The following is a 25739-nucleotide window of genomic DNA, read 5'->3' on the forward strand; positions in this document are numbered from 1 at the left end:
TAGACTGAAAGCTGAGTGTTTTATTCGTAGTATTTATATGACAGCAGTCCTACACAAGTTCACTTGATGTCACTGTAGATTAAATTGCCTGTATTATCTGACAGACCATTCTCATATATGGGGCTGTATTTTCACAACATTTTATGCTGTCCATAAATACATAATCTCTGTCACTGCTTACACTATGTAGGCATGTCTGAACACCCTTTTTTGTTGAGAATCCAGGACTAGATTCCCATCACAGACCAAGCCCAGTCTCAGATTACAATAATTACAATTAGAATTTAGTCCAAAAACCATGCTGAAAGAAGTGCTGCTTTGAATATACATGATTCAAATGTGTCCATCGAATTGAAACATATCAGTTCACATTAATTAAATATCTTAAATCAACATCATTTCTGTCTTTTGGCAAGAACTGTGTTGATGTAACACATTTTGTTTATGTGTAACCCACTGATATGTTTGAGTCATGAATTCAAAGCACTTTTTTCAGTGTACTGTTTTTCTGTGACTTGAAAAAGCCGTTCTTAGGTTGCTAAAACATCAATAAAAATCCTCGCTGAATATTAATAAAATATACTACACTCATATTTTAAGAGAGTCTTTTGTGCTTTTCTTACCAAGTACCAGCAATAAAAGCTAGAACTTAGCCACCTCTTTTCACTGGACTTCTTTTAACTTGACTAGAACTACACGATTACTTCTAACATTCATTGTGTATGTATAATAATAGTGACAATCACAGCTACACCACACTGATTGCACTGCAGTTATATTGAATGTGCTCATTGATATCTTATATCTCATTGATACGTTACACATTGATCACTTAATCTAAGCCATTGTGTAGTACAGATTAAAGTGACGGATAAATAAACACCACTTCGTTCCATGTCTTTGGTCAATGAATACATTGAAATCTCTAACACATTGGTTAAAACACTCGTAATCGCAATATCCTCTCAAAATACAAATAAGGATCCCTTACAAATGGAGGAAACGACATCTTTCACACAATTAATCTCTTTGTATAAATAAAATCTTAATAAATATTTCTATGTACCTGGTAATCACTATTTCAACATTTCTTACTGTAAAACTATGTAATATGTTTGTCACAAAGGACATATAACAATAATATACACAATCTACATAAAGGTTCTAAAAACACAGCAATTGAATACAGTTCCTGTTATGATAATGATGAATGCATTATTCCCCATTCATTTATAACACAGGAGAACAGCTAAGATATGCGCCTTTGTAATAACACTGACAACACTGAGAACCAACAGTTAATTGATTTTGATAAACCACATAGTATTATTAAAATATATACTAGTGCAGAAGACTCTGTAGTCATATCTAGTTAAATGTTATTACGAGTGAAAGATCTTGTACATAACAGATAGACACATTAAGAGAGTAGAATGATGATATCTTCTCCTGCAGTCGCTGTACTCCCAGAACACAAGACCTCATAGTGCTTCACCCTCACTAGCAGCTCCACCATGGTACATTTATCGTCCATTTGGAAAACTTAAAAATTTTACCCCTACCCTACCTCTACCTGCTGCATCTGTAGTGAATGGTCAATTACCATTGAGAAACACTTCTGATAACATTCTGTTCACAGCTATTGTCCATAGTAATTGAATGTATACTACAGATACTATAGCTTGAAAAAAACAGAAGTGTTCCTTTAATGTATACAGTAGAATGTTGTATTGGTATCAACTCTTATTTTCCAATTAGTGCTGTAGTTTGTCAGTTCTAAGGGGTGTTATGAAGAATATCATGCCTCACTTGAGTCCATGGTGGACCAGTAGCCTAATCAGAATGAAGGTGAAATTGTATGAGTGCTGCTAGAACGTTTGCTAACACTATGTTGAATTGTTTAAGATTCCTCAGGGGCATCTATCCAGGCATGTGGACACTGACCACTGCTTCAGAGACAGCTGGTGTCTGTGTGCTCTTTATAAATCCTGGCCCAGTCGTTCGATCTCATCGATCAGGAAGTCGATGTCTGACCTGGTGGCAGCTGGATTTGAAATGACCATCCTGAAGAAGTTGACTTTGTCACCTTGAGGCTGGTAGCCCACCATTGTCGTCCCACACTCCATCATCATGGCTTTGATTTTGGGGGCCACCTGAAAGTGGGGGAAAAATCATTCCTCTGCAATCACAACACACTAGGCAATCATTTACTCACATGGTTTTCTTGACTTCAAGGCCATGCTATTTTTCTGCATTGATGCATGAGCTTGTGTTAAAAAATCATTCAAACTAAATCATTGGTCCCTTTGCTATAAAGGCAGTCTATTGAAGCTGGCGGTACTTTACCTTATGGAGCCTCTGTCTCTTCTCCTCCCTGTCTGGCATGTCACGCAGGCTTGGAGGAATGTACCAGAAGCACACATTAGTGTGCTGAGGCTGCGAGAGGGAAAAGGAACAATATAAACAATGATCAGACACATCCCATTGTTATGAAAGCTGTACAGTAGTTGGTTATATTGTTAATATGAGAGACTCCTACTTAGAAAGAAAACTATAACTCCTACTATAGAACAGATGCATAATTGTCTGAACCTGTTTCAGAGGGGAATGGTAATGAAGATGAGATCACAGACCTGCCCCTGGAAAACCATCTCATAGCCTTCTCTGTTCTTGATCTTATTATAGAGATACTCTGAAAGCTCCAAACACCGGTCTATATGCTTCTCGAATCCACTGGTACCCTGTGGAGGACATTCGGCTTCAACAAATCTTATTAAATGTTTAAAAGTTATTATGATGATGATGATGCTTATTATAATTACTGTCACTGTTCTAATAATAATAATAATTATTATTATTGTTATATTCCAGTGCAAATATTTGGTATTAATATGATGTTCACTCCATTTGAAAAAAAAGTTTCAGCTAAGATTTTCATTCATTCATTAATTCATTTGTTCATTCATTTGTTCATTTGTTCATTTGTGTGCAGCACCTTTGCCTTCCACATGAGCCAGAATTTGAAGATATCCACATGCCGGCCGCACTGTATGGCCTTGTCTCCAGTATCATAGGTGACATCATACTGTTTATCAGGCTGGAAAAGGTAGCCAGCGCACATAGAATTGCAGCCCTGCAGAAGACCCTGTACACACACACACACACACACACACACGCAGACATACACACATACACATACACAATGAAACCATCAGAGTGCCAGATACTCACATATGTCAGTGCAGGCAGAGAGAGAGAGAGAGAGAGAGAGAGAGAGAAAGAGACCAGGATGGGGAGAATCGTTAATGATACGCTTCAGTGAGCACATACCCTCTATCCGCCTTTTCTTTTACCCTTTTGTTCTTTTCATCTCTCTTTCACTTCGCTACTCAGACACTTTCTTATACATATACAGTCTTTTAAGTGCTCTTTCTCTGTTTCTCTTTCTTTCTTTCTTTCTCTTTCTCTCTCTCTCTCTCTCTCTCTCTCTCTCTCTCTCTTTACATTGTCTTTGACTCACCTTTTCTCGAACCAGAATGGCAGAGCACTGTAGTGGAACGCCCATCATCTTGTGAGGATTCCATGTGACAGAGTTTGCCCTACAGAAATAACACTGCAGAATGAGAAGAGCCTCAGAAATGTTTGTGAATGTGTGTGTGTGTGTGTGTGTGTGTGTGTGTGTGTGTGTGTGTGTGTGTGTGTGTGTGTGTGTGTAATATATAAAGATAAAATGTACCTCTCAACGCCGTTCAGCTTGTGTCTGTGCTTTCTAGACATCAACAGACCACCTCCCCATGCTCCCTGCAGACATACAAAACCATTTTTTTAAATACGATCTTCTTATTGAGTAAAACCTATTAAAAACCTTCTTATTAACACTTACAAACATCAGTGGGCACTTACATCCACATGGAGCCACATGTTGTATTTTTCACAGATGTCTGCAATCTCGTTGATGGGGTCAAAAGCTCCATAAACTGTGGAGCCAGCTGTAGCATTCACAAACAGTGGAACACACCCCTGAAAAAGAATAGAGATGGATGAGCTGTCAGTCTGGATGGATTATAACCACTGACTAAAGCAGATAAAGGAAATAAAACCAAGAACCAGACTACCTGAATCACTTAGATTTAGCATGTCATGTAGAGACTATATGGTATTTTAACTACACATATTACAAGACATATTACATTCATCCTTTGATATTATTTTTATTTAACTAGATCACAAGATTGAAACCCTATACTGGATACCAAAAGGCTTCTTAATATAGTTACATATTAGTTATCAACTAAACATGCAATGTCAGATGTGATGACAATAGTTTTGTAGCAATAAGTTAGACCACACATGACATGCAGTGTTTAAAGTTTGGTGTCATTGTTTAGATATAATAAAAAATAATTTACATGAGCTACAAAGCTGTAAAGGCCTTGAGTTGGACGTCTTTTCTAAGAAAAGACTCACCTTCTGTTTGGCATCAATCACCTTGGCCTCCAGATCAGCAGGGATGACTCTACCTCTGATAAAGGAGACGGACATGTAACACAGACACCCTCACACATACACACACACACAGCCACACACACACACACACCAGGCGCTTACAGAAGTTCACAACACAGACAGAGAATTGCCTTACCTCTCATCTGTTTTCAGCAGAATCAGGTTTTCTGTCCCAAAGCCAAGAACTGCACTGGCTTTCTTTATGGAGTAGTGACTCTGTTAAAGGATGATGAAAAAAACTATGTGGAAGACATTCTTCACAGTAAAGAACAGATACAGAAAAATGTATTACTGTGCTAAAGTCAGAGAAACTCATTTCTTTCACTTAATTAACAGTCAAAATGGCTATTTATTTTTAGATCTTTCTGAAGAGATGAAATATATGATTTTGTAATATAAGAGGGGGAAAAAAGCATGCAAGACCCTGTGGGCCACCAGAACTATCACAATCAGATCAACAATACTAATGTTTCTGTCCAGCTTCCACTATGAGAAGATAACCTAACACCATGGATCTAAAAAGGTGTATAGCTGTCAAGAAGCCCTTACTGAGATAAGGAACTAGGGACTACAAAAAAAAAAGACAGGAGGAAGCTGCCGGCATTCTCAGAACAATGGACTCACCAGAGTCCAGACCTCCACATCACTACATTTTTTGGGATTACTTTGATCGTGTAAAGCAAAAAAATTCCACCAAATTCTAAGACTGAACTTTGCAAGTATGTAAAAATATCCCTGCAGATATTTTAGCAGAACTGACAGCAAGTCTCCTGAAATGATTGGAAACTGTAATGCAGAGTGAACACTGTGAAAACTTTTGAGGCTTCCATGTAATTTTTGACTAAATGTGTTCTGACTTTTTTTCCTGGCTTACTTTTGCACAGTACTGTAAATATAAAAAATATGAAGAGCAGCAATTTTCATTGTATTATATAGTAGCAAAAAACAATTATGCCTTAGCTTCTGGCCCTCTGATAGCAAGATTTGAATATATGAACAGTCAAATGCAAAACAAAATATTTATTTAACTAGCAGAAATAACCTTAATCTTCACTTTCAGTGAGACTGAGCATACATACATGCTCAGAAGTGAACAGCACCAGTCTGGGAGCTGCTGTCATGCCTTTGGTCTTCACCTCTGGGTAGTGCTTATACCGAGCTACCATCACACTGTACATGTTGGAGATTGCTCCTCCTGTGAGTGAAATGACAGGTATGAACACAATTGGCAACTTTAGGATCACACTACAGCAATTCCTGAGCTTTATAAAATATTGCATGATGACAGTGTTTACATTTACATTAGTATTTACATTCTTATACATTATGCTGCATGCAAAATCACTTAGCTCTTGGAGAGCTTGACTAACGTGTTATTCAACTGACCCACAGAGCTCTCTGAATTATTTTTGCCTTCATCTTCCCACATACACTATCTTTTCATTAGTGTTTGAGCTCACCTGGGGAGAATATGCCATCACCTTCTCCATTTGGCCAGCCTACGATCTCCCTCATCTTCTTTAGAGTCAGCTGTTCCATCAACACAAACACTGGAGCGATTTCATACGTGAACCTGTGGAAAAAGCAACAAATGCAATACATGCACACATACTTACTGCATATAAATGACCAACAAACAAAAACACTCATCATCAGCTGTCATCATCCAAATATAACATAATAATAATATATTGATATATGGTCGCACCTTCTTGAATGTAACCCATAATTAATCATATAAACATATTCTGACACAAAGTTCCCAGAGGAGGCATCTCCAGCACAGTTATGATGATCATTGACCAAAAGAAGTAATTAGGAACAATCAGAGGCTAATTAGTGAACGTGAATGGAAAGTGTCTGTTCAGACTTGGCTAATTGGCTTATTAATATAAATAGTCATGTGAAAGGAGATCATAGACCACATCCAAGTACGCAACCAGGCTTCAGATCATTTACTCATGTGTATACATGTCTTTATCCTATTATTTATTCTAGCAAACACCACTAGAGGATATACAGCAGGGTGTAAAAGATCACATCAAATTCTTTTTTTATTATTATTTGAACAAACAATAGAAAGTTTTAGAATTTTGAAAAAAAAAAGTTGTTACAAGTGACATGAAGAAGAAATGTCTTCATTTTGCATGTCTTGGTCACTGTTCCAATGTAAGCACATTTGTAATATGACCATGGTCAGTTTTTTAAGCTTATCTCTTCCATTGAAGCTCATATTCAGACGACTCTCAAGTGGTTTTGATCTTTTCATCAGTAGCTTTTTTACAAACACGTGTCATGTCAGCTTGAGTGTATGCTATCTTTAAAGCAAATGGAGGACACACCAAATACTACAAATATTAATATAAAAGTATTTTGTATTAAATTAGAAAAGAATATAAAATAAAATAATTTTCACTAGTGGTCACAGACTTTGAACCCCACTGTATTATTACCAAAAATAAAACAGTTTTCTATAACCTTTCTCCTCATTTTATTGCAGACTTAGTTCTCTGATACAACTGACAAGTCATTATGGACCTTATGAACTTTGTATGGTTGTCTACTCTTTAAATCACTAAAAGAAACAGAGGGCAGTCATTGTACCACAGCAGTAAATAGTGAAATAAATCAGCTGTGTATCTTTTATTGACCTTTAGATAGTTTGGGCACATGCCATAAAAAGACATAATAGAATGTCTGACCTTCAGAGGTCACTTGAACTGATATATTCACACCTTGCTGTTTGGGGTTTTTTTTTTTTGGATATAAAGTTTGCTGAAGATGGAAAGTATCATGGATTATTTTGATGAATCATTGTGTAGGACACCAGCATCCATGGCTTAACTTGTTTACATTGAAAAGACTGAAAATACTGCTTGGTGAATAGGAAAAGAGGTGGAAAGATTAATAAACACTCTAGTTTCTGATTGATAAGAACAGGCTTACTGTGATAGATAGATAGATAGATAGATAGATAGATAGATAGATAGATAGATAGATAGATAGATAGATAGATAGATAGATAGATAGATAGATAGATAGATAGATAGATAGATAGACAGACAGACAGACAGACAGACAGATAGATAGATAGATAGATAGATAGATAGATAGATAGATAGATAGATAGATAGATAGATAGATAGATAGATAGATAGATAGATAGATAGATACTTTATTGACCCCTAAGTGAATTTAGCAGCCAGTAGCAGTAACACAACACAGGACAGTAATAGTAATAAGGGTGTAAACAATATAACAGGAAGAATAAATATAAAAAGAACCTATCTACAGGCAGATATACAAACAGAAAGATACAACAACCTGGAATAATATCTATAACCTGAGATGAAAGACGTAGTGCAATAATAACTGTACAAGGAGGCACAGGTAACAGCATATAATGACCATATTAAATAAATAAATATGTGCAGATATTGGTACCAAAATAAAATGTCTAGTGTGGAGTTTACAGATGTGCCTGATGCCCAATAAGGTGTGCAAAATGTGCATTATGTGCAGCAAGGTGTGGTGTTTCTTTAAAATCTCAAGCTACTTCTAAAAACAATCATCTGATCAGCATAATGACTGACTCCGTATGTAAGTGCACACTGACTGAAACTGACGCCATATGTGAGAACATAAGGATGTAAATTAGCCTTGACCAATGAAGTGAAGCCTTGCGTCAGTAATTGTCCTGTCTGCAGGCTGTGTATCAAACCTCTGGGACATTTCACAGGCTACTTTAGAGACACAGTTGTTTTTATTTGTTACTATGGCAAAGGTTCCACTGTGTCAAAGGTGAATGCTGATGATGAATTGATTATAATAAAGATTGCACCCAGAGATCTGAATGAAGAAATGTTGTGATGGGTATGTTAAACAGAGTAACAAATGAAGCTGCTTCTTGACAATGTGACAAATAGGCTTTTTAAGCTATTGTTTGGGTGTTTCTTCTAGATAATGTTCCAATTACACCTTCTGCACTCCGTCAGGATGACAAATAAACCTGCAGGAATAAACGAAAATTAGAACTCACATATTAGTGTTTGCAGTGGAGGTGAGCCACTCGCCAGCCAAGCCAATGATGTCTAGCCCAGTTGATAGCTGGTTAAAAAACCTGGGGTGACCTGAAGAGAAAACAATATCCACAACAAAGCACATGAGCTTAATTGTTTCGGATTTCCAAGTGGAACTGAAAATATACTAGCGTAGTAAACTATAAGCTATGTGTATTTATGTTGCCCCTAAATTCTACAGGCTCCCCACTCTGATTGCTACATACATTGTATGTCCCAAAGTATCCAGACACTGCTTCTAATCAATGATTCAGCTACTTTAAGGTGCACCCATTGCACCTTAAATTCAATTTGCACAGCTTGTATGATCTGCACTCTTAAAAAAGATGGTTCTTCAAGGGTTCAAGGGTTCTTTAATGAAGAGAATGGGCCTCGTTCACTAATATCTTTCTAAGGTTTTAGGAAAAGTCATAAGAAACCATTTACATTAGATTCATGATGTGCTTTTAAACACATTTGTGCTCTTGAGTGTGTGTAGATTCTGTTCTCACCTAAGAATAAATCCCAAATAATAAAACATTGGTGAATGTCAGAATCTTTGTGAAAAATGCATTTTTTTAAAGAAATGTCTTCTTAGAAATGGCTGGTGATTGAGGCCTCCACATAGAAACATGAACACTCAAAGAACAATTTGCATGCTTAAATAGTTCTTTGCATGGTGAGATAGTACTTCAGACTGATGGAGAATATGCTGTATATGGTTCTATATAGAACTTTTTGGAATATTCCAAATGCCAACCTTGTAACAGTAGAAAATTTGATGCTATATAGAACCATATACAATGCATTCTCCAGCACCCATTTATCATGCAAAGAACCATTTAAGTATGTAAAAAGTTCTTGCTATACATAGTTGTGTCAGTTCTGTACAGAACCATTGTCTTTATTAAAGAACCCTTGAAGAACCATCTTTTTTAAAACTGTATGTGTAAACATTACCAATACGATGGTACATTCTAGAGCACCTATACATGAGCCTAAGGTGCCCATGCTCAGTTTCAAGCATCAGCTACAGGGCTAAAAAATGCAATTAAATCCTGACATGCTTCAAATTCTAATGTAAAGTCTTCCCCAAAATATTAGGACACATACTGTAATTTATATATTAGTTTCACCACAGTGACTGGATAATTGTTATCATAGTTAGTAATCGAATAACAGCTGTAGAGTTTAAAAGGTTACAAATGACAGCACAAATCAGTCACCAAACATTTGAATCTACATAATAAAATATCAGTCTCTCCATTTCTCTCACCTGTCCTGACACCATATTTCAGTGTGTCTCTACAGTCAACCAGGATCTGCTCCAGGCTCTCCGGCTGATCAGAAAGCTCCAAGTTGAAGCCCTCCATGCCCTCCAGCAGCTGGTGTGGATGGTGGAAGTCCAGCACTTTGGTGGATCTGTCAAATGTCTTGCGGACGTAGTTAGTGAGGATGTCCACCACCTCCAGCAGGAACTGAATAGTAGGCTCTTCACCATTCTTGGCAGGCAGTAAATCTTGAAGATTTGTGACACATAGGCCATATTTATTCAGAGCTGTTTAAATACTTAAGCACTCTTAATATCAGCCAAAGCTGCAGCTGACATGCTTTGAAACTGTAAACAACAGTGCAAATTCAGTGAACCAAAGTTAAGTAAATACATCCTATGCCAAATGATAGAATGAATAGATAATTAATAAAATATTCTGCTATTTAGACAATTGATAAAGCTCAGTATTACTCATGCTCCTGGGAACAAGGGCATGTGATTCACAGGAAACATAATATTTAAAAACACTGGGGTCTTAACTTAAAAATTATTGGTGAGTTTCCAGGCTGCCTTGATATCTTAGGACATCTTAGGTTATTTTAACTTTAAATAATAAGATGACATGGTATAAAATACAGATACTTCTATTTCTTTTACAGTGAGTTCTATTAATAAATATGGACTGAGATAAGACATTTATAATTAGGACATCACATCATGAAACCCCACCATTTAAATGACAATTTAATTAATATTTTAACTAAATATATTTTTGCTTCTACTACTACTGCAACCACTAATAATAATAATAATAATAATAATAATAATAATAATAACAACAACAAACATTTTCCTGGTTTGAACTGTATAAAAATGGTGATTGTAAACTTAAAAACCAACGTGCAAAATAAAACTGAAAATAAAGACTAAAAAAACATTAACAAATAATAATGTCGTTGTCTTTGTTGTGTAAATGAACTCTGGAGGTAAAGGCAGCGGAGTGGCTCACCCCTGGCGTACAGGTTGGAGAAGTCCGTCTCTGTGTGTCTGAAGCGCGACCCCCGCTCGTTGTCTCGGGTTAACAGGTTCTTCGGGGAGGGCTGCTCTGTAAAAGGGCCCACAATCCGACCCTTCTCGTCCACATTATTATTCTTCTGTAAAAATCCTGGATTGTTAGGAGAAGGAGAAGAAGACTGAAACTTGCTTCTTGCATGTCCAAACATCGCACATTTAACTGGTTCAGTTCCACAGTGTGCGCGCGCTTGTGTCCCGCGCTCTTTAAATCAAGAGGGGGTCCTTCGCTGTGTGAGAGGTCTTGGGACGGGTTGTCCCCGAGGAAGAACTGCCAAAATCCAGCCCGGGAGAAACAAACAGCGGCGTTTAGTGCGCGTTATTTTTCCCACCCGTATTCAGGCAGACCTCGCCTCCTCCGCTGTGATTGGCTGGAAGTGTCCTGTCTGCAGCGCCAGGATTGGCTAATAGGTCATACACCCCAGAAGTCCGCCTATCAACCAGTCCTGGCCAATCACATTAAGACAGGCGGGGCCTGTACGAAAACGGGTGGAGGAAAAATCACTGGCACTTCACAGCGATTGTAACGGCTCACAGGAGGAGTCGAGGCTGCATTTCTCCTTAAAACAGCGATTTTATTTCCGAAAACTAAAACACAGGCTTACGCTCCGCAGTCCGTTTCTGCTGGAAAGCGGTTTGATTTACGGGTTGATGCGCAGCTCCTTTAACGGAAGGATGAATTAAAGGCAATGCAAAAGGTTGAGTTACACTGGACTCGGAGCCGGAGCAGAAATCAGCACTGAGAGAGAAACCACTGCAGTGAAACTGTAGAGCGCAGTGAGTCTGCAAAGAAAACAAGTCCGCCTTGATTATTAACGATTTAACGATCACTCGTTTCATTTTATTCGCTATTCATTTATTCTCTATTCCTAGCCAAGCATAGCCAGAGTTAGAGCTAGAATTAGTTCAGACTTGCTGTGAAAAAAATCCATATTTTAAAAAAGAGTGTGCGCATATTTTTAAGTATTGAGCCATAAAGCTCCCGAGTGTAGTAAACATTTATCTTTTGTTGTTAATGCGTTCGTCGGTCAAACTGAAATAAAGCAGAGGGTCTCAGAGAGACTCTCGCACCGGATTTATCTGAAAGGGAATTGTCGGGCCATTTTCCCCCAACACTCACTGAAAGCCTTATCAGGTGAAGTGCAGAGCACTCTCTCACACACGGGCCGCGCTATCTCTTCCACACATACGGACACTCAACACATTTCTGTTGTTCATTCATCCTCCCGAGGGACGGCGGACTTATCGCCGCTAGACTAATGAAGGACTGCAGATTCCTCTGATCTATAACCCCAAGAGAGCGGCAGGTATAAACCAAACCACAGCTCCCCACACAGCCTGTTCAAACACACAGATTTAGAGAAACTGTGATCACTTAAAAACGAGCGACACCTTCACTTCAGTATGAACCACTAGGACACACATTAGCGTAGGACATTCACCGCTACATTTGTGATTTATGTTACTGGTAGAAATATAGTTATGGATTTAAAATACGCTTCATTATAAATTTAGACAAATTTACTGTTCAGAATCCTCCTTTAGCAGGTGGGGGCGCTACAGGATCACCCCCATCATCTAAACCCCTTCTATTAACCTGGACACATGCCATCTACTATATTTATTACGACAATAAAATGACACTGAACTTCTCAATCGTTTAAATGGTGAAAATATGTATAGCTCTAAAAACTACAGCTCATTTCAACTTGTGTATTTTTTTCACAGACAATTATATATATATAAAGTGAATATGTGAATAAAAGCTAAAAGTTGAATGTGAATATAAAAAGCTTTAGATTTAAAGAGCATGTGGACCCGAGAAATTTAAATATTTCAGATATACACATTATTAAGGGGTTTATCTAGATGTAAAACTGCAAAAGTAATTTGTGCATATTTTCTTTCAATATAAATCACTAGAAATATTTAAATAACAATACAGACCCAAATAAAAGGTACATTTGGGAATATTGAGCAGCTACCATCATCACACCACGCTGCCCTCTCAGAGCCGATGACGAACGCAGATTTCTATTTTATTGTCTCTCTGCATCTGTTTTTCTGTTTCCGCGCTAACCTGGTGTGTCACGTTTCGATTGTCGCGCTGCTCCTGATTTATTTTTGTTCTTCTAAACAATAAACAGTGATAAAAAAAACTCACCACAGATCTTCATGCCAAGTTTTCTCGTACATCCGTGAGCGACTCCACTCCAGTCATAGCCTTCAAAAGCAAATGAACAAACTCATGAGACCCAAATGTATTTTGTCTGTCTGTCTCTCTCTGTCTCTCTCTGTCTCTCTGTCTCTCTCTCTCTCTCTCTCTCTCTCTCTCTCTCCTTCTCTCTCTCGGCTTTAAACACAGTCTAGTCAAGAGCAGGACTAGGTACTTTTTTCTCAACCAATTTGCAATTAAATGAAACACTAAGTATTAGGAAGGGTGGAGGTGGAGGCGAATGTAAGAGCAGGTGAAATTACCCCCCCCTCCCTCCTCCTCCTTCCCTCTATACACACTCTGCACTTTGGCACACACTCGCACCGTTTACCAGCAGCAGAATTATCTCAGCGGCCGGACCCCACACTCACACTGCTCTCCACCAAATCACCTCCATTTCACCAAACAACACTCAGGGAATGTAAATCAGCCCTGACTCTGCTCCTCCTCTTCAGACCGACACAAAGCAGCACCATTTCACCTCATTCAGTCTTTCGTGGTATAAAAAAAAAAGAAAGAAAAATGGACCGGGTCAAAATCCAGCTGTCAGCCTGCTTAGCTTGACTGATTACATTACATAAAAATAAATTTTTACAAAGGCAGTTAAGCCCTGGAACATAGCACGAAGATATACTCTTAGAACTGTCTGCAGAGCGAAAATAATAGAGTTTATAACCTTTTTTCACAAATACATGTATGCATATTTTATTTCATAACAGAAATAAAAAGCAATTTTCTCATTTTTTTGCATCAGGGTTTTGGCCAGTAAACGTGGTCTTCTGCGAAGACGGTTTTTCAAAAAAATAACAAAAGACTGGACAGCTGCAAAAACACTAAGAGCTGTGATGAAACAAAGAGAGAAGTGGCTTTTTCTGAAGCGGTTAAACGTCTGTGATGGACTAGGCAGCTCAGGGCATTTTGTGAGGAGGTTCCCTCTGCCTGCTCCCTTCTCTGGGGCTGAAAAGCTATTAAACCCCCACAGCCTCAGAGCAATGTGCTGGAGCCAAAAGGCAGCCATTAGGACCTATTTAATATCTCTACAATTAGAGCTCCTCTTCACTTCATTACACAGCGCTGCAGACACACGCCCTTCTTCTCTTTCACTCAGAGGTAAGGAGGAGAAAAGGGCAATCTGGTAGACTAATAGGCAGAGACGAACCATGATGAATTTAAATATAGTACCGATAACAACAACAACAACAACAATAATAATAGTAATAATAATAATAATAACAATAATAATAATAATAGCCTAGTCTAGTGTATTATATGTGACTAATAATAATAATCTAATAACTACATGCTTGTACGCACATTAACAAAAATATCAGTAATTATTTCTGTGTATCAGTAAGTTTTCTGGGTAAAGTGTAATTAAAACATGACATGTTGAAATCGATAAAGACTGATTGGAGCTGCTGTGGCCGTCTGTCTTCTTTAATTGTCCACCAGTCCATGTTTTCAAAGGGCAGCTCGCAGAGTGACAGCCGCGCCGCTCTGGCTGGCTGGTGCGGGAGGTCTGCCGCGCGTGCACTGCAGCGGTGATTTGTTGGAGGTGAGACGAAGCGAAAAGCACCGTTTTACCCCCCACCCTCCCACCCCCAACCCCTACCCCCTCCCCCTCGCCCCCTCGCCCCCTCCAAATATCCCTAGCCCTCTAGCCCCACCTCTCTCCACCCCCGCCCCTTCTAATCCCCCCTCCCTCTCCACCCCCCACCCAGTAGACAAGATTAACGACGCTGGCCACAAAGCAAATAGCCGGAGTGAAATAGCGTTTTATCGGTGATGGACCTACTTGAGGAAGGTGGTCGTAAATTAGCCGTGTTGGGGTCCGGCTCGCCGGCGGAGGAGGAAGGTGCCCACGCCGCCATCACTCTAAAGACACACTGCCGGGGTCCCGTGTATGAGGAGCGCTGTCACTTCAGCCCGAACACAGCTCTTATTTTAACCAGCAGGATGAAAAGTCACATTCGCTGAAAGAGAGACGAGAGAGAGAGAGAGAGAAAGTTTAGCATCGAGTCTGCACTAAATATAGAGCACCACCGTTCTCCGCTCAAAACGCTAGAGGCACATTTACAAAGCTACATTATAAAGAAGCGGACAAAGCCTGAATAGTGCTTATAACGCACTACACATGCATACATACATATACATACATACGCAGACACACGTGTGCATACGCACAAATACACACACACACACACACACACACACACACACACACACACACATATATATATATCCATGCAGGTACAGCCAGGCTCCAGGACGGATGAAGTGACTGAATCTGTCACTGAGTCACAAATCTATTTTTACCACCTTACGCAAAAATGCGCCTCTTTATGACGAACTGGGTTTTATTTTCAGCAAAGAAAGCTCTAAACAATGCATATCGTCTTTTTATCATAGTCCTATAATCCCACCCTGCAGCGAGTATGTGATGGCATTTAAAAGTTTATTTTATGGGTGAGGAACGGAAGAAAGAGAAGCGCCAAGGCCGTTTTGCTACAGCTTAGTGGCGCAGCAAATCTTCAAGGCATCCCAGATATGACTGATTAAGTCCATTACGCACAGGTTATCAGCAATAAATAAAAGCGCGCGTAGCACAGACAGTCCTCAGGTGTGAACAGAGAAACGGATTAATATAAATAGTGAATATTCATGTCAGTAAAAAAAAAACGAATGGAAAACCAGCTTTCGATAAATGGTACAAAGTCAGAAAAACTGAAAATGAACCTGAGACTGGTTTGCCAAGTAAAATAGAAACAAACCAGCAAAGGCGTCTCTGGAGTGTCGCTTCAGAGCAGACATTGTTTTAAGGCACCTGTTAGAGCAAAGCTGAATGTGGTATTTGACAAATCAGGAGTAAAATGGTCCAAAGTTACCTTGCAGATGAGATCCAGCGGGTGAGCCACAGCAGAGACTGTCCAAAAAATCGCGAGGCAGCTCCAAATCTCGGTGCTGCGCCTTCACTCCAAAGCTAAGAGGCGCAAATACGGGCGGACTAAATCCCATCCACGGCGACCTTTGGCGAGCCACTGTTTGATGTGCTGATGTTCAGCGCGCGGACCGAGCGCGTGTTCATTAGCCGGTCACGGTGCTGGTGCTGCGTGCTCCTGTAGCGCATGTCGCGCTGCCCAAACGACGGAGTGGCTTTGTTTGCTGAAAGCTCATCTCACGGCTGCATGTCCGGGAGCGCAGATACACTTTTGGGGGGACGCGCCCGCAGCACTTTGCGTCTCGAATGAGAATCCGAGTCACGAACAAAGACTTCGGAAGTTTGACCCAATAGCAACACATTACGCTGAGGCACTTTGCGCGCGGAGGGAGAGGGAGGGGTTGGGAACAGTTCTGACCTTCATAATGCGAAGGACAACAGTGCATATAAGCTAACGAAAGATGATGGTCTATTACCGCTGATATATTGCTGTGTGAACAAATGAGAGTGTGGCTTAGTTTTAATATTAATCACAGACGGCCATCATACACTGCATAGTTCGTCTTGTTTAATGAGGGACAACATTGTCTTAAGGGAAACGACAGGCGTCTTTTAAGTCATTTACAGGCTTATATCCTGGATAAGAGCACACGTGAGAAATGTAGAAATGAATGCTTTAGAAGAAAAAGTCCACACGATGGCAGCAAGCAGTCGGTTTAATGAGCTCCAACTCACCTAGTGGTCTTTATTAACGCCATTTACGCTCGGTGGTAAAGCGCATTAGAGAACTGTCAGTGGCTGCTTTCTCATCTGAAACAGTATAATGCGAACATGAACAGTTCAGTGTCACACTGGAACATTTCGAATGAACTGGAATTGTCGACTGTGCAGAAAAAGGAAGGAATTACAAAATGATTGCTGCCTCAATACGCGCCTTCAGGTAGCCGCCTCATAAATGATATGAAATGTAGGCTAAATGGTGGGCACGCACTCTGGATTTGCCTGAATTTTGTGTACCTCCAGATCCATTTAGTTCCCTGTAGAGGGGCATTTCAGCACCTGGACAGCTCCTTCAGACACCCCTCAAATGCCAAAGAGCCTCTTTAGTACTCTTCAGGTGTATGGTCCCTGACTGACCTTACTGTCCTCTACTTCACTCACCCAAACATGGAATGCTGATGCAGTGACATGACAGGTAATTATTGGTGATTAGACACTCGATTAAAGGACGAGTATATCACCGACGTATTTCAAATGAATTAAGATGAATGCAGATTACGTATATATACATTTTTTAAAAATCAACATTTAATTAATTAACCATCATGTGTGAAAAAATCCCCGCGACCCTGAGGGAGAAGCGGCTTAGAAAATGTGTGTGTGTGTGCGTGTGTGTGTGTGTGTGCGTGTGTGTGAAAACATTTTCACGTTCTCACGAAAATAAATGACAGCACTTTTAACACCGTCGGACAAACTGAGAGATATCCAGGCGCCCTGCTCACGGTAGGAGTTCACGTTTGTGTAGTGGGTGGTTTCGTCATCGACACAGAGAACAAGTACAAAGAAGAGCATATTTTTGAACCCACAGATCCACAAACAACCGCTAGATGGCGGTGCAATACAGCAGCCTGTTGGAAAAGTCACATCTCCAAATTTACACAGGCGAGCTGTATCACAGCTGACATTGCTAGTGAGACATATGACCTTGCTTCTAGGGCTATGATTTCGTACACGGTGTACATTATAGGTGTTGTAATAACTTGCTGGTGATAGAATGACATTAAACCGATCTATCTACGTATCAATGTAAAACATTTCTGTGAGCATTCAGCCAGAAGATCATTAGTCAGGTCAGGTACTGATACTGGATGATTAGTTCTGGATCACTAACACCACTTCAGCTCATCCCAGGAGAATTCAGGGGTGCTCCATCACTCCCGTGAACGTATCTCCAGTGCTAGTCATCACTTGGCATGGGCCATGGTGATCTTAGGCTCATTGGCAACGCTTTACAATTGAGATTATACAAGTTGTGTGTGTACAACTGAACACTTGTGTCAGCAATGGCTGCACCTTAAAGTACCCGACTTAGAAGGGCATACTTTTGGGGTTGGAAAACCTCTGTTTATGTACGAAAAGTAAGTTGAGGAAAAGGACATTTCACATGAAGTCCTTCATTAGTAATACAATATAGTGCATTTCAAGCAGAATATTAATTTTAAGGGGTTCCAAAGTTTAAAGTATGTAGATGACTTTTTAGTTTCTGCTTGTTTTGGGGATTTACCATCAGTGTTGTTTCCAGTGAGTAAAATACTTTGTCTGTGATTTGACTTAATGAAGAACATTCCAAGCCTTGGCTCTGAAAAAGCACTTCAAAGTGAAATGCCATCCACTTTTTGAGGCATTGGTTGGATATGAAGTATTAAACTGGAATTCCATCATTTTTTAAACTTTTGATATGTAAATAAGTTATTCTGAGAGGTTTGATGTGAAATACATTGTAGAAAAACTTATCACCTTGAATGTCTTTACAGTGGTGGTGATAGAAACCATGGGTTGTGATGTCTAAAACTCACATATAGCTTTTTTATTTGCTATCCAAAACCACCAGTGAACATACACGTGTCTTCTGGTGTTTATATGTAAGGTTGGTAATTGTAAAATTGTGATCAATTTGAATATTGTCTTGGGGACTATTTTGCATTACATTGCCCTGCATGTATCTCTCTGCCTTGAATGTATTTAAGAAAATATGAGGCCAAAAACCTTTGTAAAATAGTCTCAGAACTATGTGTGTGAGAACATTTGGAGGCATTAAACTCTTTACAGTTTGTAACTTTAAGAATAAGTAAACATATTTTAAGTGATAATGCCCATATCATCCTTGATTCAGGGCCAACATAACATGCCAGTAACAAGATCTGACATCAGTACTTACTGGAGAAGTTGTTGATGAAACATAATCACCCATAACGAGTATAAAGCCCGAAACGTCTGGAATGGAGGCTGTTCTGGCACTGAGATCCAGAGCAATTATTCATCCTAGTACCAGATATCTTAAACACTGATGTGCAGCAAGACAGTTTGCAGAGAGCAGCTTGTCCAGGAGAATAAGAGCTATATACATACGTTTGACACTTCCAGTCAAAAGTTTGGAGACTTACGAAAGAGTACTCATACTTATGAAAGAGTTCTCCATATTTTTTTTTACTATTTTCCACATTTACAACAATAGTGAAGACAGCAAAACCAACCAAGAAACAAAACCTGGAATAATGCAGAGAGCAAAAAGTGTTAGATTATCAAACTATCTATTCTTTTAGGTTAGGTATTTTAGAGCATTAAACTCAGATGTCTGGTTCCTATCACATTTACTGTAAACAGTTCAGATTTCGTATGTTTCTCTAAAAAAAATCACATCAAACCACTTTAAATATATGTGTTTAAAATCTTCACAATTGGACTATTCAGGAATTTAGAATGTTTTGTTTCAACAAGCTGTATCCTACAGTTTATAGAGTATAGTATTTTAACGGTATTGTTTCACACACGTATGTCCTGGACGAAGTTATAAACCATCTAATACGCCACTTTCTTACACAATTTACTACAATTTACCTCAATAATTTTCTGTAGTGTTATCCAATCTGACGAGATTTCTCACTGTGAAAGTCAGAGCATGGCCATTTAAACGTGATCATTAGCAAAATGAAGATTATGTCCTGGTGACACACTGTGGAGCGAGTAGGCCTGTGACTAATCTAATAAAATGATGGTTTAAAAAAAAGAAAAAGAAAGCTGAAAAAAGTTTTGGATCATTTCATAACATAATTCAAAAGAAATTCATGTGGGTTCCATTCATGCTGCATATGCATCGATATCCCAAAGCAGTTTGGATAAAGACCTGTAAAAAAACATGAAAGAGATGGAAAAAACATCAAAGATACAGAAGGATGCAACACAATAAAAAGAGCAAATGTGTCAGTCTGATTCACTGCACACAGACACAGCACTCTCTAGTTTGTATATCCAAACTCTTGCTTGTGCCACAGATTACACATGAAAAGACGATAAGGCTGTGGGATCAGCACATGCTGAAAGCATAAACGCACACTGCCTTCAGGAGTAAGACCATGGAGAACTGATCTACATAGGAAAAGAAGATAAGTCCTTTACTCGGATGTGTATCTTGTAGCTGGGATGGGTCACTATTAGCTGTATGTCTGAAATGAAATGTAAAGATAGCAGTTGGACATAAAATCACCCCTTTGGCAAACATTAACCTAGTCAATAATTCAGCTTTGGTGGGATGTGCAGGGTAACTCTCATATGAATGTGTCAATCTTGAACTGACCAACTGCATTGATGCTGGTGATCTGATATTACACTGTGGGGGTTTGGAGGAAGAAGATTTGTGATTAGAAGAGCTAGGGAATGCATAGATTTGGTAATTAAGTATTAATAAATAATCACATGAAAGTTTGGGAAATTATTTGAGAGTTGCCGAGTCTCCGGAGGGGGTTTGATGAAGAGGATGATGATGATCAGTGAGGAAGAGTTGATCTTGATCTTTGACTTGGGACAAAGTCTTCTCTAAAATGGAACTAAATCATAGACAATGCCAGCTGTGCAATTCAACAGAACACATAAAACAAGTTTCGAACCAAATTAAGTAGCAGCAGGAATTTCTCAGCATATGCATATCTTAAAGACTGGAGGATTAGCCCACACAGTACTAAATAATTCATAATAATAACAAAACTCAGAATCAGACAGATTCCTCAAGCACCAAGCTGGTACACCAAGGTTACGTTAGTCATAGAACTGATGTTAACTTGTTATTAGAACTGACAAAATGTCTTCTTTTGGATGATTGTTCACAGAACTACAGAGGTATAGACCTGTACAGGACTGCCTTAGTGGCATGAATTGTCACTTACCATGGGGGGCGCTCTTGCAAGACAAATTACTCTATTACTACAATAAAGGCTGCAGTGTTTTCCTCAAATTGACACCAAAGAACCACTTTCACATAAATTTGAACACACATTTTGGCCACATCTTTAAAAGCTGTAAGTCACTCAGGTGATATAAATTTCACAGAATGCTACTTTATACAGTAATCTTTACCTTATTGCCAGCGATGTGTTACCACACAGTGGTGCTTTTATATTCACTTACTAGAAAAATCATTTCAGTGGTCCTGAACCAACCTGCAAACTGACATGAGTTCAGCCTTGAAGTAGCATAGAAAGTTCTCATTATACACTGACTATGTCAAGCAGAAGTTACTGACTGACACCTTTTATTTTCAAAATTCAAGGATCATAAAAGTGAACTCACTTGTTTATTCGTTACACAGCATGGTTGTGCTGGAGACACAGCCTGTTTGTTTATTTAATAAACATCTGCATCTAAATGTGAGAAATAATTGATCAACTGAATATAAGTGTAAATACAAATCTAAGTGGAAATCTTTTCTTCGTCTTGCACCCTCTGCATCATAGAGGCTCCAGCAGTGCTATATTTTAAGAAGGATGTATCAGTACATCTAAAGGAGCCGGAATGGTTCCTGGCATGGAAGTGTGGCTCTAGGGAAAAAAAGTTAGCTCCTATACAAAATTCATGTTATGTGAAGGTATTTCAAACTTTATAAAGATCCTTCACACTATTAAAAGTGCAAATCTGTGTATTGGTCCTGAATACTGAAGTGTGAAGAATATAGAATTATCATCCTACAAGTTAATGGTACATAGCATTGTGTATTTGTGATGAAGTATTGCAGCGCACAAGAGAACCTAAGTGAGTACATCTGTATAAAGCAAACATGCCATCTTTTTGATACCGATATGTTTTCATATCTGACAGTTCTTAGTGCTCTGCGACTGTACTTATGTTCATATCAATATATGATAGATTTACAAATATTTAACATTTAAAGTATAAGCATTTTATGTAATGTTCCCCAAGTCATTTTGTCATATTTTGCTTATTATTCAAGTTCCACTAATGACTAAATAGAATTTACATTAACATTCTGATACTATTTATAAACAAGGTCAAGTGTTCAAAATATTGACCTAATGGGTCAAATTTTAAACATCATGAAATATATTTCAGTCCCGTAAGTGCATTTTATGTTAAAAGGTTTCAGCAGTTAAATTACTTTTAACAATGTCAGTTATTCATTTAATCTACTTACACAATGCTTTAAAGCTTTGCTGTAAACTTGTCCAAAGTTCTACTGTCAGCAGTCAGGCAGCCACATCATAAAACAACAACCACATTAGAGACAGTAAAATCATAAATACCTAAACGCTAACTTGCGTGACATCCTAACAAACAAGGTTGCCTCAGTTTGACATCTACGCTTTTCAAAACAGTTTCCCCCATTGGTAGAAATAGGGGTTCTGTACAGGTGTATTTTTCGTTCTTCAAGGTACAAACAATGTATCCTCAAAGGTACAACAATGGTTTTAAGGTCCAATTGTGTTCCCTGAATGAAAAGTTTTCCCTCATTGAAAAGTACGTATTTGTACTTTTCATAATGTTTTAAAACAGAACAGTGAAATAAAAAGCCTGGAGACGAGACGGGGTGTGGAGTCAATACAACTTAGAAAACATGATTTCAATAGATTATAGTACAATTATGCTCCCTGACTAAAGGTACTGAGATGTACCTTTGAGGTTACCACCCCAGTGACAGTTCCACACCTTTTTTTCTGAGTTTATAGACGTAAGCGTAAACTATCCAAGCCAGTAAAGATTTCATTTATTTTTTCTCACTTTGTGTGAAATCCTACTCACCACCTGATTGGAAAACACCTACTACTCAACTTTTAAGTGGATGAACAAGTAATACTCTTTATTTTTCACACAGCAATTTATTTAACAGTTTGTTCTCAATAGCATGCTAAAACACCCCACAAGGAGCGAAAACTGACACTTTCCTTCAACAAAAGCTATTAAATATATATTTACAACAATGCGAGATCTTCCACCGAAGACAAAGATCTTAACACAAGTTCAAAACTTGTTAGTGGTTTGGGCTGCACAGGGATGTGAAAGGTTCTTCAGAGTCCCTATGAGAACTGAAACTGACTTGAAAATCATATTTACAAGTCCAGAAAAAGAACGAAAACGGTAACTTCCAAGGTGGCGCATCTCTTTGAGCCTCGGGAAGAAATCAACTCCTCAGTTTCTCAAGGAAGTTCCAGACGTCCGCATGACAGACCAGCCAGCGTGTGCTCGGCTCCATCAAGCTCGCTGTGTATTGCACTACAGTCTGCGGTCTCCGCGCTCTCCTTATAGGTGTCTCGTGTCCTCCCGTTTAACGTGGTGCTCGGCGGGCTTTTCGTGAGGTTTGCCCTTCTTGTTCTGATGCGTCTTTACGTGCTTGGCCAGGTGGTCGCTCCTCATGAACCTCTTGCAGCAGTCCGGACACACGAACCTCTTCTCGCCAGTGTGTGTCCTGAGGTGCCTCTGCAGCTCGTCCGAGCGCGTGAAGCTCTTGCCACAGAAGAGCCAGTTGCACACGAACGGCCTTTCGCCCGAGTGCCAGCGCAGGTGCGCCTTCAGGTGTGACGTTTTGCCGTAGACCTTGCCGCAGCCCGGGATGTGGCACACGTGCTGCTTCTTCTTGCCGGGCTCCTCGTTGGAGCCGCTGGAGGACTGGCAGTTGGGGCAGCGGCAGCGGCGGCAGCGGCGGGCCGTGGCCAGAGGGGATTTGGTGTGCAGGAGCGCAGCGATTTGGCTCTGGTACTGCGCAAAGTCCGTGTGCCCCAACACCAGGCTCCTCTGGATGGGGAAGCGGTGAGGCGCGAGCGACGACGGGTGGCTCACTGGGTTGCCCTGCTGGAGGCTCCACCAGGGGATGTCCTCCCCGGGGTTGGGGGACAGCTGCCTCTGCTGCTGGTGGACCAGGCCCGAGTGTCCCGCCACGAAGCCAGGCATGGCGGGCGGGATCGGGGTGGGCGCCGCGTACGTGACGGCGGGGACGTAGGTGGGCGGGCAGGTGGACTGCATGGAGCACGGCAGCATCTTGACCGGGGAGAAGTCGTACGGGTACGTGGGGTCGGCCGGTGGGGTCAGCGGCAGCTCATGGTGGGACGTGTAGGATCCCTGCAGGTGCGCCGTGAGCTGCGGTTTGGAGGATAGTCCGAACGAGGAGTTAGACGGGGGGTTCGCCTCGTTACTCCATGGGTGGAAAATCCGCGACGGGGACCCGAGCGTGGTTTCGTACGGGACTTGGAGGAACTCCGCCGGGTTGGAGCCGTGGTGGTGGCCGATCCGGTTACACGTAGCTGCTAAGAGTGCCAGAGGGGAATGCTTGCTGTTTTCCGGCGAGGAGTTCGGAGTACGGTCCTGGGTGGTCAAAAAAGAGGCATTTTTAAAAAGCTGCAAGCTCGACTGAGAGAGAGAGAGAGAGAGAGAGAGGGAGAGGAGTGAAGAGATGAATAAAAAAGTCTGAGGCGCAACTTCGCCACGAGGAGTCTCTGATTTAGTCAACGTTCACTTAAACTCACTTTTTAAGATGCTACACCTACAAACGAACATTTCTGTTTCTTTCTCATCTGACTTAAAAAAGTGCTCTCACAAACCGAAGATAAGCTGGATGCCTACATGAACACAAGTTCACGTGGATCTACAAGATCCATAGCGCACACTTTCTAAAAAAAGAGAGAAGAAAGACAAGAAAAGAAAATGAAGAACGATAAAGCACAAATCCCAACAATGTTTAAAAGTTCGCACGAACCTGCAGAAATGCCTGGAGAGTGTCGTTTCTCAGCACAGCCACTGCTGCCATGGCAAACTTTCTCCTTCCTCTCTTCCCCACAGTCTCAAACCAGAGGGTTTCAGAGCGCTGCTAAAATGACACAAAAAGCGTCTTCTCATGGAAAAGTGTAGCCTCGGCGCTTCCTCTCCTCAAGATATCCTTGGACTATCTGAGGACTGAAGGATCACTTCTTAGGATTTGATAAGGACTTTGGTGGGCCGCCAGCCAGTCAGGAGTAAGATTTATTACTTTGAAGTTTGCCGCTGCCCAATCATCAAAGAATAGCGGCTCTTTGAGAGGGGGAAGCAAATCCTTTGAATCCACAAAGCTCCTATGGTGTGTTTGTTGGTCTGGATAAAAGGGCTGATTATTAGGGGGGATGGGAAGGGTGGAGATAAAGGCGGGACAATTAATGAAGTAATCACTATGTGGGAAATGTATATACACAAATAATTGGATTTTCTTGATCAAAGACCCCTCGCCGCCTGGAGACCCCCGTATTGGATGCCGGAGTCACCCGATCCTCCTTTTTGTAATTAAGGATTTGTAGCGTGGCCCGTTGTGACAATGCCACCGTGTTATCTCGAGAGATCTCTTGGTAGGGGCGTGTTGGATGGCTTCACGAGGGGAGGCGAAAGAGACGGGATAATAGGATTCAACGCAAAGTTCATAATCGTCCTGGAACCTTTTCTGCCTTTGTTTCAGCTAAAACTAAACAAAAACATTGAAAAAAAATCATATTCAAAACACTAAGTTTAAAGAGCTTTAAAGAAACTTGAGTAACTCTATGAAGGCAGAAGAAATAATACATTCTTTAGGATGCCATGTATTACCAAAATAAAAGACAACACAAAACATTTGTCACAATAGGTAGCACAGTTCATTTTGACAGCTCTGGGCAG

At 40.1% G+C, this 25739-nt stretch overlaps 2 protein-coding genes across 2 annotated transcripts; both read right to left on the minus strand.

Moving 5' to 3' along the window:
• Positions 1-16421, minus strand: gad1a (glutamate decarboxylase 1a). Its single transcript, XM_017692399.2, has 17 exons — positions 16009-16421; positions 14919-15096; positions 13073-13132; positions 10847-11002; positions 9841-10083; positions 8546-8636; positions 5967-6079; positions 5586-5701; positions 4643-4722; positions 4468-4522; positions 3904-4020; positions 3737-3801; positions 3521-3599; positions 2996-3145; positions 2634-2741; positions 2347-2436; positions 1-2153 (listed from the first exon to the last, which is right to left on the minus strand). The coding sequence occupies exons 2-17, from the start codon at positions 14992-14994 to the stop codon at positions 1980-1982; spliced, it is 1773 nt and encodes a 590-aa protein (XP_017547888.1). The 5' UTR covers positions 14995-15096; positions 16009-16421; the 3' UTR covers positions 1-1979.
• A 5742-nt stretch (positions 16422-22163) lies between these two features.
• Positions 22164-25265, minus strand: sp5a (Sp5 transcription factor a). The gene is made up of 2 exons (XM_017692198.2): positions 24817-25265; positions 22164-24425 (listed from the first exon to the last, which is right to left on the minus strand). Exons 1-2 carry the CDS (start codon positions 24865-24867, stop codon positions 23367-23369), a joined length of 1110 nt encoding a protein of 369 aa, XP_017547687.1. The 5' UTR covers positions 24868-25265; the 3' UTR covers positions 22164-23366.
• Positions 25266-25739: the final 474 nt, after the last annotated feature.

Source organism: Pygocentrus nattereri, chromosome 6 (assembly GCF_015220715.1).
Source record: "Pygocentrus nattereri isolate fPygNat1 chromosome 6, fPygNat1.pri, whole genome shotgun sequence".
Classification (NCBI taxonomy): Eukaryota; Metazoa; Chordata; class Actinopteri; order Characiformes; family Serrasalmidae; genus Pygocentrus; species Pygocentrus nattereri.